Genomic DNA, 18,049 nt, shown 5'->3' on the forward strand with positions numbered 1-18,049 from the left:
GTGGGCAGGTCATTCAAATGGCTGAGCTGCCACTGACAAAGAAAAGTTCTATATACCGATTTAATTATGTCATATAAATACATTGAATGGTTGTTAGTTCAACAAAAAAGCTAAATCATACATAGTATCTAAAGATTTTCAGGATTATAACTTTAACTCTGTCAGTTTATGGATATTGTTTCATGTCTGTCTGGGTTTTATTTCCAAACAGAATACTGCACGAGCACGATGCTGAAAAACCAACCCAGTTGGAGGTTCCAGATTTTGGACATTTCCCATCAGTGTGTGAAAACACAATTAGTCTTGATTGGTTCCCCTCGCTTAACAACTGACTAAATTCTCTCAATCAGGGACAATCTCCAGCATTTGAAATGACACACTCTCTGGATGAGGTGGAGCTTGTGCTGCATGCCAATCAAAACCCACTGCCAGGCTGCAAATGAGAACTTATTTTTCAAATGTAATGAAGAAATACAGGGACAAAATATCATCAAGCACATTAAATGCTTCCCAAAACAACATAATTAAAATCAATCATGAAAAGTTAATAACACAGAACCTTTAAATATTTGAGCTGTGCTATATTTAAAAATCATCACACTTGAACGATTCTAGGTCCTGCTGTGGAAATGCTATTTGACATCAATTAAACCATTACTTCTAGGGGCTCAGTCTTAGTCAGCATTATCCCCTTTCGGTTTTAATCAATACTTTTCAAGGGTTTTAAGCTAGAAGGGAAACATCTTCTTGGGACAGTGAAAAGCCGAGCACTGAGAAACAATAGACCCCATCTCGGCCCTGTCTCGCAGAGCCAGACGTTTGTTGCAGTGGCTGGCAAGAGCAGCTTAAGAGTTAATTTCCTGGCAGTGATTTGTAGGAGAGCAGCATCAACAAGCTGCTGCAGACTGGAGCATGAAAACCATTACTTCAATCCCTCACTCCCTGACATTAATAGGATGAATAAATGTTTTTGTTCACTGCTTAATTTGGATGAATCCATCCAAATGGCAATGAAAACAAGTAAATATCCATCTCAGCCCCCCCTCCTGATAATAGGAGACAGAGAACTCACTCTGCCTTTGCTTTTTCTTCCACCTACTGTTTGAGAATTCCTCTGCTCGGCGCCGAGCTCATATATCAGATGATAACTGAAATGACTGAGACTGGGAACACTTACTGAGGGAGGCTCGTGTTACAGGAAGGGTTTATTTTAAGTCGATTCACCCTCGCCACACAGGAGGTTGTCATGTCGAATTTTATTCCGTAGTAAGTGTGAGAGTGATTTTTGTGATCCCAGACATTCGATGTGACAAATGGGATGCACCCAGGCAGACTGTATCCTGAACATGCACTTGTTGTAAAAAAATCATTTTCATACTTATCATTTTATCAGAGTGGTGGAAAAAAATATAATAAAACCATCGACAATCAAAGACGAATACGCTGTAACAACCTGGACCCCGTTTACCCCCGTCATGGGTCTTGTGCACTGAGTGTTAAGTCATCCAAGAAGAATTCAAGAGGGATTAGTTTGAGGCCTTTCTAGCCAGATGTTGAAAAGCTATAAATCTATCTGTTTCTTTAAGATGTATATGCAATCTTTCAGTATAACTAATGTACATCAGTAAGTTCTCTGTGGAAAACACTAACATGGGGTCTTTCCCCAGTACATTGACCCTGTACATGCACATTTACTCAACTATTGTGCTTATGCACAAATCTGAGTTACTTGTACTTTATATGAATATTTTAATTGTATGCTACTTCATAGTTTTACTTCACTATATTTATTTGGCAGCTGTAGTTAATAATGCATTGTTATACAGTAAATTAAACCATCCAATAGAATATAAAAAAAAATAAAACTAGCTCTGCTGCGGCCAGCTAACAGTAGTAGTAATAATAAAAATAATAATAACAATCCCTTTTACCCTTTTAACACATTGTTTTATATAATGCTTGTACATACTTTTACATGAGTAAAACTGTATTATTGCCATCAAATCAAATCAAATCAATATATATAGATAAAAAGATTAAAAATCAGTAAATACTTTTTGCCACACTGATGATCATACGGGCACACTGAGCAGTGAAGGCAATAAAACTTTTGTGTTGCTTGTACTTCATAAGTGCAATCTATGTGTTTGTAGTTGTGAACAGTTGTCAGCCAACTAGCTGTTACCACTAACTGTTGACTTTGGTAGCTAAATTTCTACAGTGCAGAAGTCACGTGCTTCCCCTGCTGTTTTACATCTGGTGTCTCTCAGGTGTATTACCACCACCCTCTGGACTGAAAGAGGGTTGATCCAGATTTGCAGGCAGTCTGGGAAAACCAGGATGGCTTGCAATCAGATTTGTGATTTGAGCAACAAGGACACATTTGGAACTGTGCACTAAAAGTAAAGTGAGGACGCCTTCAAAGATTATGAGTACTTTTGATCAGTTAACTTCATACAAGTACAAGTGCCATAAATAGAAGAAGCCTAAGGCACATCAATATTTGGTGTGACCACGCTTTGCCTTTAAACAGCATCAATTCTCCTTGCTACACTTGGCAGGTAGGTTGTTACAAGCATCTTGGAGAACTTGTCACAGTTTTTCTCTGGATTCAGATTTGGATCTCAGTGTCCTCTGTCTCTTCATGTAATTCTGGACCGACTCCATGATGTTGAGATCAAGCTCTGTAGGGGTCATACCATCTGTTGCAGGAGCCCCTGCAGTTCTTCATGATTCTATCTGTGTATCCAGAGTCATCGTCATGCTGCAGAATGAATTTGGGACCAATCTGACTTCTCAGTGTTGATAGGCTAGGGTGGCTGGATAAGAATCTAAACACCTAAAATGCATAACACTTTTGCACAGTGCTGTATATGTGGCCATGTGTAAATAAAATGATTTTATTTAGATGCAGGACATTACATTACATTCACATTTACTCATGCTTTTATCCAAAGCAACTTACAAGTGAGGGACAATGCTAAAGTTTAAGTGCAGTAGGAGACCTGTAAGTACTAAGTACTATCTATTCTATAAGTGAAAGGAAATCAGGTAAGGAAGTGCACCGAAAGTGCACAGTAAGTACTAGTTAGGGTGTTAGAGGTGCTGGGAGAGGAGGTGCTCTCGGAAGAGATGAATCATGCCAGAGATTCTTGAAGATGGACAGGGATGACCCTCCTCTGATCATATTCGGTGGCTTGTTCCACCATGGAGGAACCACAGATGAGAACAGTGTGGACTGCAATTGCCTTGTGTGCAAGGATGGCAATAGCAGATGACTTTCTTTGGAGGAACCCAGAAGGAGCATAAGCCTGTGTGACTGAATTCAAGTAGATGGGCGCAGACCCAGAAGTGACTCTGAAAGCAAACATTACTGACTTGAATTTTATTCGGGTGACCATGGGTAGCCAGTGTAGGTCAATGAGTAGTGTAGTGACATGCGCCCTTTTAGGCTGATCGAAGACCAGATGGACCACCGCATTCTGGACCATGTGTAAGGGTTCCACTGTGCGTGAAGGGAGACCTGCCAGAAGAGCACTGCAGTTGTCAAGACACTTGAAATGACAAGTGTAACCAATGCTTTCAGAGCACATGGCCACAGAGAGAAGCATGACAGCCTATAGTATTGCTACTTAACCAGCATCCAGCAGAGAACAGCGTCTAGGTCAAGAGGCCATGAGCAGACTGGGTGCTGCTCAGCTCTCAGTGGAGCTCAGCATCTATTCTGTAGTGAAAAACAACTATACAAACTCGTGTGAGAGATAGATATTTTGCTGTACAGTATTGTTGACACACGGCCAGAAATATCCTCCGCTCCCCAAATCCCTGGCTAAATTACCAACCGTCACCATCTTTAGTTTAGGAGAGGTACATAACAGAGAAAGGCAGTCACTTACCGTACCCTGAATAACTCAGGCAGCTCAACAAATCAATGCTAAATCACCCGCGCTGCTGCTTCAGCGCTGTTTTCACAAACACTCATACAGTAGGATGAGGTTATTTTGATTGGATCTAAAACTATTCTTTTGAAGGCCTGAATAACTCCAGCAGACTGAGGTGACAGTCCACAGTGGTGGCGGTCCCACTACAAAATGGCTGTGATCAGAGAGATATGGGAGATAGACATCAAAGGTCACAAATAAACCCTGTCAGAGGTGAAAACTCTCTACAAGTACAGACTGTACTTGACCATTCTCCTTTGTGGAGCAGCTGGCTGAGAGGAAGAGCTTCACCTTGGGTTTTGGCAAGAGAAGCAGCCTTTGTTAATTTTTAATGCATTTGGAAACTAGTAATTAAGTCCCCCCCCCCAATGGACTGGGAAATTGACATGCTCTGGAGAGCCAGTGAGTAATTATATTTGTAAAGAGCAGTGATACAAGATACTCCCCTCTGACTGGGACTCATTACACATCATTAGAGAGGCGCAGCAACTAGGCACATGCACGCGCACCACGGGCACGGGCCACACACACCCCCACATGGACGTGGACAGACAAGTCACACACTTTGAGCCTCACACAACGTACATTGTCCAATCCAAACGGCGTTTCTCTTTGGGAGACACACTCCGCTCCTCGGGTCCCTGACCTGAGCGTGGCGAGTCCTGACAGGACAGTCAGACGGCGTGAAACTGTGTTCTCTATATCTCATCTGGTAATAATCATACTGCGGTCAATACATAATTAAAGATTAAATCTGAAATGAATTTTCATTCATCTAAATAGTGAAAGGTTGACATATGAAAGTTTCCAAATGGAGCCTCTGGAGGATTGTGGTCCACCCTTTGAAGCAATAATTACCATTACAGCAGCGCAGGGCTAAGAGCTGCGGGGGGATGATAGAACAGCACTAGAAACTTAGTGGACTCCTCTTTAATTGGAACAGGAGTGGCTGCGACTCGACACATCAGAGTCTCCGAATAGAATTTGTACAACTCTCCTCCATGTTACCTTTTTTTTTTCTTCAGTATTTCTCCTCCTCAGTCTATTTCTTCTTTCCTCTCTGTGTATTCTCAGTTTGTGTTTCTCTGTAGGATCTGCAGCTGCTGTGCACATGTTATAAAACCACGCTGAAATATAGAATAAGTCCACTGCGGGCTGTCTTTTGGAAAACACCAAACAAATGCTAAATCTATATTTCATAACACAGTGAGCACCATCTTTCAATAATTTTGTTCCATTTGAGCGAAATGTTGAAAAGCTCCATATAAATGGAAATAGTGTTACTGCAAAAGTGGTATGACGAAAATGAAATTAATGCATCAGATAAATAAAACATTCATCACTGACATTTACAGAGGTTCGGTGCTGTCCAATTTGTTGAAATTTGCTGGGGAAAATGTTTTTCTTTCTCCACATTAAAAATGCTTCCCGCACAGATTTGTTAGTGAGGGCTGTTGTTGCCTAATGGTTTAGGCCTATTGTTTCAGTGAAATGAGTTAAATATTCAGATTGTTGTGTGTATTTCAAAGGTGTTTACTGCATTATTAATGCCATATTCAGATTGCCCAGGGACGGTGGGAGAGCTATATTAGTGTCAGAAAGCGTAGTTTGAGTTGCCTTGTCTGCTTTCACTTTAAACTCATTATCTTGTCTAATTCTCTCTGCCTCCATTATTCCCTCATCCCTTTAAGCAGCCTAATTAAAAGGGCTTTCATTTTTTCATTAATATTTATTTATTTATTCTGCATTTCTACATGAAACTGCTTCACCCTGCGATGAATCTGAATTAAAGTTGTTGTTTTTTTTCATTATTTAAATGAAGGGATTCCTGCTGCACAGCACTTGAGTCGAAGCCACAGAAGAAGAGGAAAAACTGGAGTATTTTCTCTCATCCTGGTGTCAGATGACCTGATATTACGCTGCAAGTGTATGGCTTTCAACGATGAGCGCAGTGGCTAATGTACAGTGTCCAATACAAACACTTAATCTACTCCACTTAATGCTGTTTAGACTAGATTAATGCTGAAACTGTTAGCGACACCCATATTCAATAAAAAACCGCAAACAAAAATAAAATGAAGACATGTAATTACAATTACTCACGTTCTGAGGACTGCAATTCACACTTTATGACTGAAAATCTTCAGACAGCTTAGTGTTAATTGGCCCATCATGGTCTGATTTCTCTCTGGCTTTGGTTTTATTTGGTTTATGTGAGTGTGTCTGTAATAACAGTTTAAAGCCGTACCACGGGGAGATTATCAGACCATGCTACAGCGATGGACATTATCGCTCTACTACATGCATCACTTCGTCTCTGCTCGTTTCTCTGAATGGCTGCTGGGGAGCTCACCAAGAGAGCTGCTTTGTGAACTGTATTTGTGGGTACGTGTGTGCATGTTTTTAAGTGTGTGTGTGTGTGTGGTTTGATTTTGCTTGTGCCTCACTGTCTGTGCTCAAAGTGTGTTTGTGTGTGTGAACACTAGCGTGTGCGTGAGCGTGCACATGCTCAGAGTACACATATGTGGTGTTTGAGGGTGTGTGTGCATGCATGTAAAAATGACATTTAGCAAAATGTGGCAGCGAGAGAGGAAACATCTGACTCATAATTGAAGTGCCATGAAAGAAATATGATCATGAATCTGTATTAGGCTTACGTGCTCAGCTTTAAACCAGCTGCAGGAGCACGAGGCAGCATGCCCTGCCGGCACGCCAACCACCTTACCACCCTGAAGGCTGATTACTACGCTCAGAATGATACTCCACAAAAATGACAGAGGAAAACACAACGCATTCAAGGCGAGCAATCCTGATGACAAAATCGATCGGCCGTAGCACTCTCATCTCCATCAAAATGAGAATCTGAGGATGAATGTAGTAGTGCCTCCGTGATTCAACCACACTAGTCATCTCAATGTCCTGGAGGATAAGTCAGGACCACTCCTCCGTCACCCTCCTGCTCTCTGAGCAGCAAGGTGAGGCAGACTGCTCTTTGAAGGATAAGGCTGGTGATGTTCTTACCATCGACAGAAGCCATAAAAAGACCCACTCAAGCCTGTTATACTGTATATACTTAGCTCCGCAGTCCCAAATCTTTTTGACTTTTGACCCCTTAAAAGAAAGCCATGTCTTTAGATGATGCCTCGTCACAATTTGCATAATGACACTGAGCTGTGTGCAGAGACATTCTCCCCTCTCAAATGGTTTCACTTGAATAAACTGAACCTGCGTGATGAGGCAAAACTATCCAATATATAACAAGAGAAGAGACACAATTTTCTCTGAATTATCGAATGACCCCTTGAGGGTAGCACACAGCTCATTCCTCTGAGCCACTGACCTCCTTTGTTCCTTTGTTCCTTTGTAAAGAACATTTAAAAACAGCATCAGTAAGCCACAAAGTGACATGTTCCTTCATGATGATTAGTTTTGACACTGTAGTTTCATCTACACCATCCTGGTGCTTTAAATACTCAACAGCTCACCAAATATGTGTTAAAGTGAGACTATGTGATAGTTGTAATAGTTTAAAATAAGAAATAGCACATTCTTTTTTTAAGTAACCATTTTTTTTCAGTAAAAAAAAATGAATGAAAGAAAATTAATTAATAAAAAAATGATTAAAACACTCAGGGATTTTGCAGCTGCAGTCTTACTTGTTCTGTTATGACCATTAGCAAACTTTAGATAAGTATTGCTCCGTAACTCACAATACTGGGTCAGTTTGTTGACTTTATGACATCGTTCTACTTGTGCTGCTGTTACACAAAATTTTTAGTTTTTACCAGTATTATGTACTTGAGCCCACAGTGTCTGCTGTTGAACAAATGTTACATAGGCTCACTTTAATCCACACCTGAAAATAGATCTGTACAAATGATTTAAGATTCAATGCTTTTTTGCCATTTAGACATAGGCATTTGGTTCATACACTGTAACAACACCAGCATAGATATAATATAAAGTTTGCTGAAAACTACAGTACCTGTTTTAGGAAATTACTTCTGTTTTTCAAAAACAAATTAAAAATGTATTTATCACAATATGTCTTCAGTTGGAACCAGTGGCCTTCAGCCTGTGTGCCACTGAGAGGGAAGGTTAGTCTGAAGATACTGAGAAACAGACTCACAAATTGTTGATTTTAGTCTTGTCATTGGGATTTTTTGACAGTAAGAAATATGCAGAATAACCCCAGCAGTCTCCTTTATGTTAACAGCTACCAACGATTTGAATTTGAATGAAAACAAATGCAAACAACAAGTTGGGAATTTCATTTTATATTCAAAGGGTTTGTAGTTGGTACAAAACCACTCTAAATGTAAAAAAATGTGTGAGGAGGGAAATCGGCTGTGTCAGAGAGATGGATGGAAAAGGTACAAAGCTTGGGTAGTGTGCTAACAAACTCCATTTTGTGTTGCTGCAGCTGTTTCCATGGAGCTCGCTCTCCCTCTCTTTTGCTCTCTCTCTCTTTCGCTGCCTCTCCACCCCCCCCCCCCCCCCCCCCCCGCCCCACACACACACACACACACACACACACACAAGTGTCTGAAAGAGGATTCAGCTGTGTGAGTCAATCTGCAACCAACCGCAACTCAGAGAGAGAACCCCTCGTTCTCTCTAACAGACTCTTCTCCTCTCCTCCATCTCTCCAGCATCACGCCCATCTCATCATTTTTTCCAACCTCATTACAATAATTTCTTAATTTATTCTAAACCCCAGTCACAACAACAAACCCACATTCAGCACACTCAATTACTGTGATTTTGATACACGAGCACCACATCAACAAGGAGCACAGGAACCAGTCCATGTATTTACAGTGCTGTGTTTTTCCATCTGCCTTATTTGGAGTGCATGTGGCAATCAGCAGTGCTCATTACACCTAGCTGCCCTACAAAGATGCCCCAGAAAAATGTCCTTGAAGGAGGAGGTGAAGGAAAAAAAAAAAAAAAAAAGAGAGAGAGGGGAAGATGCTTACCGAGGACTCCGACACGGTAGTTGAGAGTGATAACGATGACATTTCCGTAGCTGGCCAGGACGCTCCCATCGATCATGTTGCCCGTCCCCTCCATGTAGGATCCTCCGTGGATGTAGACCATCACGGGCTTGGCACCAGTATCTCGTATGTCTGCAAGAGCGGCCATCATTAACACATTCACATTGTCGTCCACCCACTCCGATCAAGGGTCAGGTCAGATTCAGATACAGCAGATACAACACATGGTGGACACAAACAGACAAGCTGACGGTCACCTCTCAGATACCAGCTGTAAGGATGCAGTCTGCTGGCCTACTAATGGAAATGGAAGCAATATTCTATCACATCTGCTCTATGAGAAACAAATTAATGTCCACTCATGATGCAGAGTTCAACTCTATTATTATAATTGGCCATCTCAGCTGAGAATGTTGCTTGTCATTTACCTCAAATAAACCAAACTATTAGGGTTTTATTTGGGTTTGTGCTGCCTTCCAGGAGGCAGACCCACTTCCCAATATAGACACGCAGGAAGCCATTAGAGAGAATAAAGAGAGAGGTACTCTGACACATCTCCTAACCAGGGAGAAGGCTAATCTGTCTTGACAGTGATAGGGAAAACGCACCGGCTAATTACATAATGCTACCATGCGCCTCCTTTATACACAGGCCTATCTCTCTGCAACAATTTATTTGTACTGTCTTTCTTGGCATTGCAGGCAGTTAAATTTGTGCTTCAGTTTTGGTAAAATGTTGTTTATTTTATTCCCGAACTAGGACTTGATACCCAGCTGGAGCGACACTCCAGCCAGATAAAGCACATCCAGAGGTAGAGGGAAGAAAAAAGCCTCTGTCTGAGGAATAGACTGAATTACTGACTGGCTAGCTAGAGCTGGGAGACAAGACAAGAAACTCTCTCTCATTTTCACTCCTGCTCCCCCCCGCGTTCCGTGTAGCTTCTCGCCTTCCCCTCCCTCACTTTGTATCGCTTTCACTCACAGACTCTCCCCTGTCTCTCCCTGTTTCTCTCCCGCCTTCCCTCCATCTCTGTCCAACTCCCTGCCTCTCTTTTTTTCCCCTACGCCCTGAGAATGGTGAGAATGAGAGAGAGAGGCGGTGTGGGAGGGCAAAGAGTGAGGAAGACAGAGGGAGAGAGACACAAAGACAGACAGGAAGGAAGGAGGGAGGGAAGAAAGACAGAAAGAAAGGAAGAAATAAAAAGGGAAGAGAGGAATAAAGACATAAAAAGAAAGACAGAAAGAAAAAAAAGGGAAAGCAATGGGCTCAGATTTAAAAGGGTCGCATTGTATTCTGGTTGCTATGGTGACTGAGAGCCAAAATTTAAAATCCTCAAGAACAGCTAATCGCAGACCACATCCTGCACAGCCCAATCTGCATCCATCTGCAGGCACTGCTCATCGTTATGCACCCCATCACATTAGCATGCTCAACACCGAGGACAACTACTTAAATGCATTTTGTAGAGACACGGTTTTTCCATAACCCCTATAGCAGAGCTCAGCGTTGATTCACAGTTTTTTTTTTTTTTTTTTTTGTTTTTTTTTTCATTACTCCCTTGGTTATTCATGGCCCCGTTAACATTTAAAAGCATTGCAATAACTTGTATATGAGGTGGCCTTATTTATGGCTTTCTTTATCTTGCTGGTATCTGAGAAGGCTACACAGTGAAATGTGATTTATAGCTGACACTTCTCTATGCACACACTTATCGTAGACAAGAGGAAGAGGGGATGCATGGGGTGAGAAAGCATGAAAGGTACAGTCAGAGAGGGAAAGGGGTGGTGGGGGGAGGAGGGGGGGGGGGTGTTGGGGTGGGGTGGGGAGGTAAAGGGATAAAAAACAGCAAAAAACGATATCCTTTACAAGCTCCTCAAACAAATGGGCCACAGATACAAAGAGAATGGAAAAGAGGAAGAGGGAACAGGGGGGGCAGAAATAAGAAAAAGAGATTAGTCATGTCAATGTTATCAGTCACCTCTTTTGTTGATTCACATCGTGTCTCCATGACAACAGTTAAATCCCTTTGGGAGAGCAATACAAGACACTGAAGCTCCACTTGTCCTAATCTATTTATTGACTTGATATGATGTGGGAGGTGTCACACAGATGTGATATACAGTTCTTACTGACACTGATTTCTGTCAGAGGAAAACATGCATGCAGCTGATCCCAATTGGACTTTGGATTACAGTGAGACATAATAATCCTGTCTAGATACATCCACATCTGGGCTGCAGCATGGTATGACTTGGAGGTAATGAGGTGAGTAGATTTCTTAACCAATCAGATCAGAGCTTTATCAGTTGCTGCGGACGGACTAATCTGGCGAAACAGGTGACTAAGTGGCTACCTCGGAAAGCTGCTTCCTGATTCACTACTTCTCCGAGGCAAACATATCGTTACATCAACACACATGTTCATAGCATCAAAATGTAGCACAGAGCCCTGTGCTAGAAAAGAAACAGAGACATATTCATTAATGCACATACAAGTATATTTGCAATAGAATTCCATGCACAATGAGCAGAAAATAAAAAGGACAAATAAACTCATGTTTTGGAGATGAAAAAAAAATGGTGCATGATAGAAATGTAGATGGAGGCTGATGTGCAATGAAGAGTGAGCTGAACAGAAACATAATTTATGCACAGCAGCACATCATTTTGTCACAAATTTCTTCTCACCCAGACAAGTGAGAACTTGCAGCGTCTACTACACAGTGACATACACTCATACACTCCCGGCACATACTCTACAAACAGCAAATAATTGTATCACAGTAGAGAAAATAAATTGAAAATTGCCCATAAATGAATAAATAAATCAAAGGTTTTCATTTCGCTGCACTTCGCTCCAGTTAAATAGAAAGGCTGGGAGAAATACATCACAGGGCATGATTTTTAGCAGGACCTGAGGAGCACAACCTCTCATAGGTGCATCACTGTGGCTCTGGACTGATTGGAGTATCAGTGGGAGGCATAACTCAGGCCTGAGCTGAGCCTTTAAGTGTTGCTGCTGCAAGTGAAACCCACCAGGAGGGCTAGGACGACTCTTTCCTTCTTCCTCTATATTATTTTCTCCTGTACCTCCACCTTTTTGTCCTTTGCCTCTCACTCCACTGAAAACAGTCAGTCATATATCTGACGTTAAGCGCCCCAAGAACCGGCCTTGACACTCCACAGTATAGGACAGGACAAAGGCGAGTGGAGATAAGTGTCGGTGGCATTCACTATGTCAACACTTGGTGAAACATGGTGGCTGTCAGCGGCTATCAGTGAGGTCTGAGGTTGGGAGGGGAACGGGTGACAATGTCCTGATGTGGCAGGACATGACATGCACCCTACTGTAGTGCTCTTGTCAGGCCGAGCTTCACGGTTCACTCATGACAAGTCCATTACTGGCCATGTTCATATTTGAGAACTGCATATAGTTTATCTGAGAGCTCTTTGCTAAACAGGGAGTGTAATTACACCGAATTATACAGCAGCTTGTGCCGTTGTACAAGCCAGTGAATGTCATTGAATGGCTGCTTAATATTCCCTTTATACGGAATTAAATGAACTAGCACTGTGTGTGACTAGGCCTTTGAGGGAAAAAGGCTGAAGTGAAGGAGGACACGGCAAGAAATGTTCTATTTGGACTCACCAAAGACAGTGAATGGAGGACCATGAAAGAAAAAAAAAAAAGTTGTGCCATAGCAGTTGCTATTTTAAGCCAGTGGACTTTCAGAGTCTGCAAAATCATCAGGAGTGATGGGATGGGCAGGAAAAGCACACCTTATAGTTGGCGTATGTCAGCCTCCACCGTGTTCACACTTGACATTTATGAGAATAACTGCAGTACGTCTTCATGTTTATAAAGAACATCTGAACATACCATTGGGTGTAGGAAAAGAAGTGTGTGCCTCTACTATGAATTTTGACATCGCTACAGTAGATGTAACGGGAGGAATGACCTTTATGTGAAGGTGACTTCTTGCTCCCTCTGTGTGTGTGTGTGTGTTTGTGTGTTAAATATGATGTTGGCAACAGGGCAGACAGAGAGCAGTGTGTATATATGTAAGAGGATCGAGAGAAAAGAGGGATGGGGATAGACGCTGGATAAGTAAAACAAAAAGAAGATGCCTTCAAGGCTTTTAACCTCCTACAGCCGGCCTGGACCTGGATGAGAGGAGGAAGCTGTAGAGGTGCTGTCATCCCTAAGCTGTTTGCTCCCCGAGTAAAGGAGGACTAACCCTTTAGTCTTTAGGGGAAGACTGCTGTCCTTGGTGTGAGCTGATACCATACTGTAGAAAAACACACCAATAAACACATTAAAGAACACCACACAGCTAAAAAAAAAAAAAAAACCCTCAAATGTGCTGTCGCATTGCATAGGGAAAGGGTCAACAGTGCTTCAGTGAGCTAATTCAAAGCTTCACTCCCGTTCCATTCAAGCAGCATGTTTTTACATGTTTTTGCCTTGCCAATTATTTCGTGTCACTCAAGAGTAAAGGAGAAAGGAAAAGAAAAAGATGACAGGAGCAGTCAGACTCTCCCATCCTCTGAAATGTCTCAAATGGTGCCCTTGTAGATCAGCCATTAACAGCAATGCTTATCTTGGAAAGAAGCTGAGCGGCAGCACTCCAAATATCCCTACATAAATGGGCTTCGAGGGGCATGCTTCCTCATCCCTGCCACATCAGAGAGAATAGGATAGTGGCAGAATGGAGAGAATGGTGTGTGAATTGCCCCCACTGTCGATTCACCACTCTCCAGGCTGCCTGAGCTGAGCTGAGGGCTTTGCTGGATGGGGACCCAGTCAGGCCTCTGCAATGGAATTAATGGTAATACCCAGGCAGGTGGAGCTCAGCTCTGCTCCCTGGCACAGCAACGATGGAGAGCTTCTCCTGGGGTGGGGGTATGTGTGTGTGTGTGGGTGTGTGTGTGTGTGTGTGTTGTCCTCTTCAATGCTTGCTTCTAGAGCTTGGAAGCAAACATTGTTTATGTGTACAAGTGTGTGCATGTGTGCATGCTTGACTGATTTAATGGATGTTGGTGTACATGTCTGAGCGTGTGCACACTCGCGCTGGGTGGAAGCATTCCTCCTGATTAGAGCTAGTCTCAAAGTGCCAAATGACAGACACGCACACACACATCTATTTTTCATCAGTGGAAGAGGGCCGAGGCAGCAGTGGCGCGAGACACTCTAGAGGTGGAGTGGGGATGGCTGCCTCTCTCTGCCTAACACTGGGCACAGTGGCTCAGTGCCGTTGCCATGTTCCACCTGGGAGATTTAGCTCCTACACAGCTTCACTTCCTCTATTTACATGCCCACCTTTATCTAACAACAGCAGGTAGGTGATTGAAAGCTTGCGCTCCCTTTTACAGTGCAATAACAGCGTCTGTAAAATTGAGTCTTGATTGTGGGCCGATGTAAATCACAGCAACTTGGCCCACACGCTCCCATTGCTGGAGGGAGTGTTGCATAGAATTTGAATGCACTTTCTGTGTGCCAGGGGGTTGACTGTTGCTCAGACAGACAGGTGGACACACAAAGGGAAAGACAGCGAGACACAGGAAGAGACAAATAGACAGGAAGGCAAAGAGGGAGAGCCTCAGGGACAGCCAGTGGACAGAAAGAGATATACAGTATAAAAAGGTCATTATATTCTCATTATATATTTCATTTTGCTTATCTCCTCGTCTCGGTTGAATGTTTTTATTGGCTGTTCCACTGCCTTTTTAATGTAAATTTAAATATTACTATTCTGTTACATATGTTACATACATATCCATGGCAGTGTGAGAAATCCTTTATTGTTCCACTAAAACTTATTTGAATTAGAATTTAAGAGTGTGTCTGGAGGGTTACAACAGGGAGGGAGGCAGCTCAAATATGGTGGAGGGAGGAAGGGAATTAGCCCAGGATAGACAGACTGCCAACTGAGACAGCATGGTAATGCTGAGATGAACAGACTGAGAGATGGAGGGGGTTAGACAGAGAAACCAGACAAGGCAGCCGCTCTCTGAACTGAATGAGAATATGTGGATAAGAGATGAATCAGCTAAAGACTGAGAGAGTGGGAGTTCTACTTGTGTTCTGATTCTACTCGACCTTTAACTTTAGCACAAATGTTTGTTTTTCATTGGTAATGCAGGTAGTGCATTTAGTGTAGGCAAGGAGATACATTATTACAATAATAGTACAGAAATTTGTGAGCTCACTGATATGTAAGACAGCTTATGAGGACTGGTTAGTGCAGTTTACTTTTATATCAATCATCTTTCTGTGAGGAAAGTCTTTCCCTCGCAGACGTAGCAGTTCTTCTTGGGGGGGAATTAGAGAAAAACAGAGGGACGTCCCTGAACGTTGGCTGTGTATGTCAGGCTGTGAAAGTTCAAAACAGACACATTCACCAGAACAATGGAAATCTTCTGGATCATGTTTAGGGATTGATGGCCAACGCTGTCACACATGCATTAGTTACAGTGCAGTGGCAGAGATTCTGCTGGGACCGCACTGTGCTTCTACGGTGATGCTCTGTAAATAGCATTAGTTGCGCTCAGTAAAGAATAGACTTGTCACATTTTCAGTAAGGCTAGTCTTGCACAACAGCTTGGAGACCAAGCCACTGTGTACGCATGCAAAGACTTGCCAGACAAAGGGATTGGCACTTGTCAGCAATTCTGAACAGACTTAGGGCTACATACACTGACACATGTGGGCTAGCTCGAAGGAAGACAAACATATACGTGTGTGCACGTATACACACAGTCAAGCTGAAGACTGAAGGCAATTTGGCTGCGGTTGCGACAGCTCGCCCTGGGCTTGAATGAGGAAACACCTGTGTGTGTCAAAGTGGTGCCATGGCAACGCTTCCTGTTCTGTGATCAAGGCCAGTATGAGGCTTCTTTTTTAAGAGACAAGCCCACTGGCAAAGGAGAAGGAGCTTCTTTACAAACCCTTAAACATCTGGAAAGAACCTTGGCCAGCCAGCCAGCCTCATCTGGGTTTAAAGCTCAATGCAGGATCTGCCGCAATGCTGCCATTCACTGTGCCAACATTCAACACAAATAAGTGAAAGGATATGGTAATTTAGTGTGACATCTCAGTTTTCCTGCCAAATACAGTACAAGGTCCATATGCCCTAAACATGTGCTAAGGTCCCAAACAACTTCGTTCCAGACTACAGTAAAATCTTGTTCTCCAAATCCCCACATAATAAGCAAAAAAATCAATTAGTCCATAACAAACAAATAGAGTATAAATCGAGGGCTTTACCTTGATACCCAACATCATGCTTGCATCACCTGCCCTGTAGTGTTGAAGGAAGACAAGGGCAGGGCGATATCAGGGGTTTGATTTAGATTCAGAGACTTAAGCCGTTTCTGTTGCAGCACAAGAATCGTCTCTCATTCTAATCTCGGCAGAGATCCACCCTGAGCCAGGAATATCCCAAGATAAATATGGAAAGTGAACAATGTGATTGCTGAGCAGCAACTTCCCATTTTCTACACCTCTCGCCTCTAATCCTCTCCAGCAGCACTCCTGAACTGCCGCTCCTCATCTAAATCTGCTGGCAGACCTGGTGAACAGTCTGATATTACACTGCTGCTTCACTTTCCCTCTGGTATTATCGCCACCAATACAGCTGCTAGCCACACCTTAAGAAGGGGCTCTCACCACTGCTTCTGCCCTTGTAATAACAGTCGCTCCAGTCACTGCGTGAGATATTAAAATGACCCAGACCGAGCTTTGTTATCTAGACAGCTCCGAGATCCCATCTGACTCCTAAGCCAAACACTCTACTCATCGCTTGAATTTCGATGCTTGGGAACAGGAGGCCTCACATTCACTCACACACTCTACTCTTTGATCAAAGACAACATAGTACTACACATTGTAACATGACAGGGGTGCTTTATGATTGTATTTGCAATTAGAAATAAAACAAAATCAAACAAAAATCATAAATGATCAAAAAACGGTGACATTTTTAGAAAAAAAAATCATGCACCATCTTTGTTCACCACTGAAAGTACCTTCATCTTCATCACCGTCGTTATCCGATAAATCCTCGCCCTGTTTTTTTGCATGGGCCCCTGTTATTGAAGCAGGGAGAGACATAGAGAGGCACAGGGAAATTCAAAATAGCATGTTTGGCAACACAGATGTGGGAAAAGAAGCAATTCAAGAACAGTATTTGAGACCATATGTGAATAATAACAATGTTAATTTAAATACATCATTCCCATTTAAAAAAAATCATATTAACACAGACAGCACATCCAATAAGAGAAAAATACATATTTTTAAATACTGTACAAACACTACACTGAGTAACAAAAATCAAAACACACCTTGCAAAAAGTGACTTAAACAAAACTCAATTCTTATCATAGTATAACTGGAGCAGAGTCATACATCACTGGCATTTTCAGAACCCCCCCCCCCCCCCCCCCCCCCCCCCAAAAAAAAACAAAAAACAAAACTTTTGGATTTATCAGGAAAACCTACACATTTGGGAATCAATGGCTTAAAGGATCGTTGCAAAAAAAGAACAGCTACTGTACTACTGTACAGCATATGATTCAGATATGATTACGCTGTGTTTTGGAGATGACTTTTTGAGAAATGTTTTGCTGTGTTTAAACAAGACTTCAGTGACTTTCTGTTCTTTCTAAAATATGCACCTGACATCAATTTCTAAGAGAGACTGTAAAAAGGCAACTAAAAACATATTAACATAAAATGTGTTTACTGGCAAGATGAGGAATATGAAAATCAAGACGCAGAAAACTGTTGAAAGAACACGTTTTAAACTACAAGCAAAAGCATGCGCAGACCGTAACCTCCCTAGAGGTGGTGCGGTTTGAATAAATCACAATACTGTGTGTATCATGTATACTCAGTGATGTGTGCAGTTACTTACTAGCTTGTGTCTTTGCCCTAAACGGTAGGTAACGTGGTGTTGTCCTTGCGCTACACATTAATATGAAAATCCAGCCCCCCAGGGCAGCTACACATCATGTACAAATAGCGATCAAGCCCTATCTTGACCTACCACTTACACAGTGCTATTCTAAACTGGTCTGAGTTTGATATCCCTGTATAATCATTTTTGTT

The 18,049-nt window shown here is 42.3% G+C and overlaps 1 protein-coding gene across 3 annotated transcripts in view; it reads right to left on the reverse strand.

Moving 5' to 3' along the window:
* The window catches only part of nlgn3a (neuroligin 3a), a 115,490-nt gene that overhangs the window by 63,609 nt on the left and 33,832 nt on the right, over positions 1-18,049 (reverse strand). For 2 of the 3 annotated variants that reach the window (XM_071457955.1, XM_071457954.1), the window contains exons 4-5: positions 16,966-17,025; positions 8,921-9,070 (exon numbers count right to left, since the gene is read on the reverse strand). In XM_071457955.1, the coding sequence (XP_071314056.1) occupies positions 8,921-9,070; positions 16,966-17,025 (210 nt within the window). The remainder of the gene's footprint in view (positions 1-8,920; positions 9,071-16,965; positions 17,026-18,049) is intronic. The other variant, XM_071457956.1, reaches the window with a different exon arrangement.

Source organism: Trachinotus anak, unplaced genomic scaffold (genome assembly GCF_046630095.1).
Source record: "Trachinotus anak isolate AG129_WGS33_773 ecotype Australia unplaced genomic scaffold, CSIRO_AGI_Tana_v1 ptg000021l, whole genome shotgun sequence".
Taxonomy (NCBI): Eukaryota; Metazoa; Chordata; class Actinopteri; order Carangiformes; family Carangidae; genus Trachinotus; species Trachinotus anak.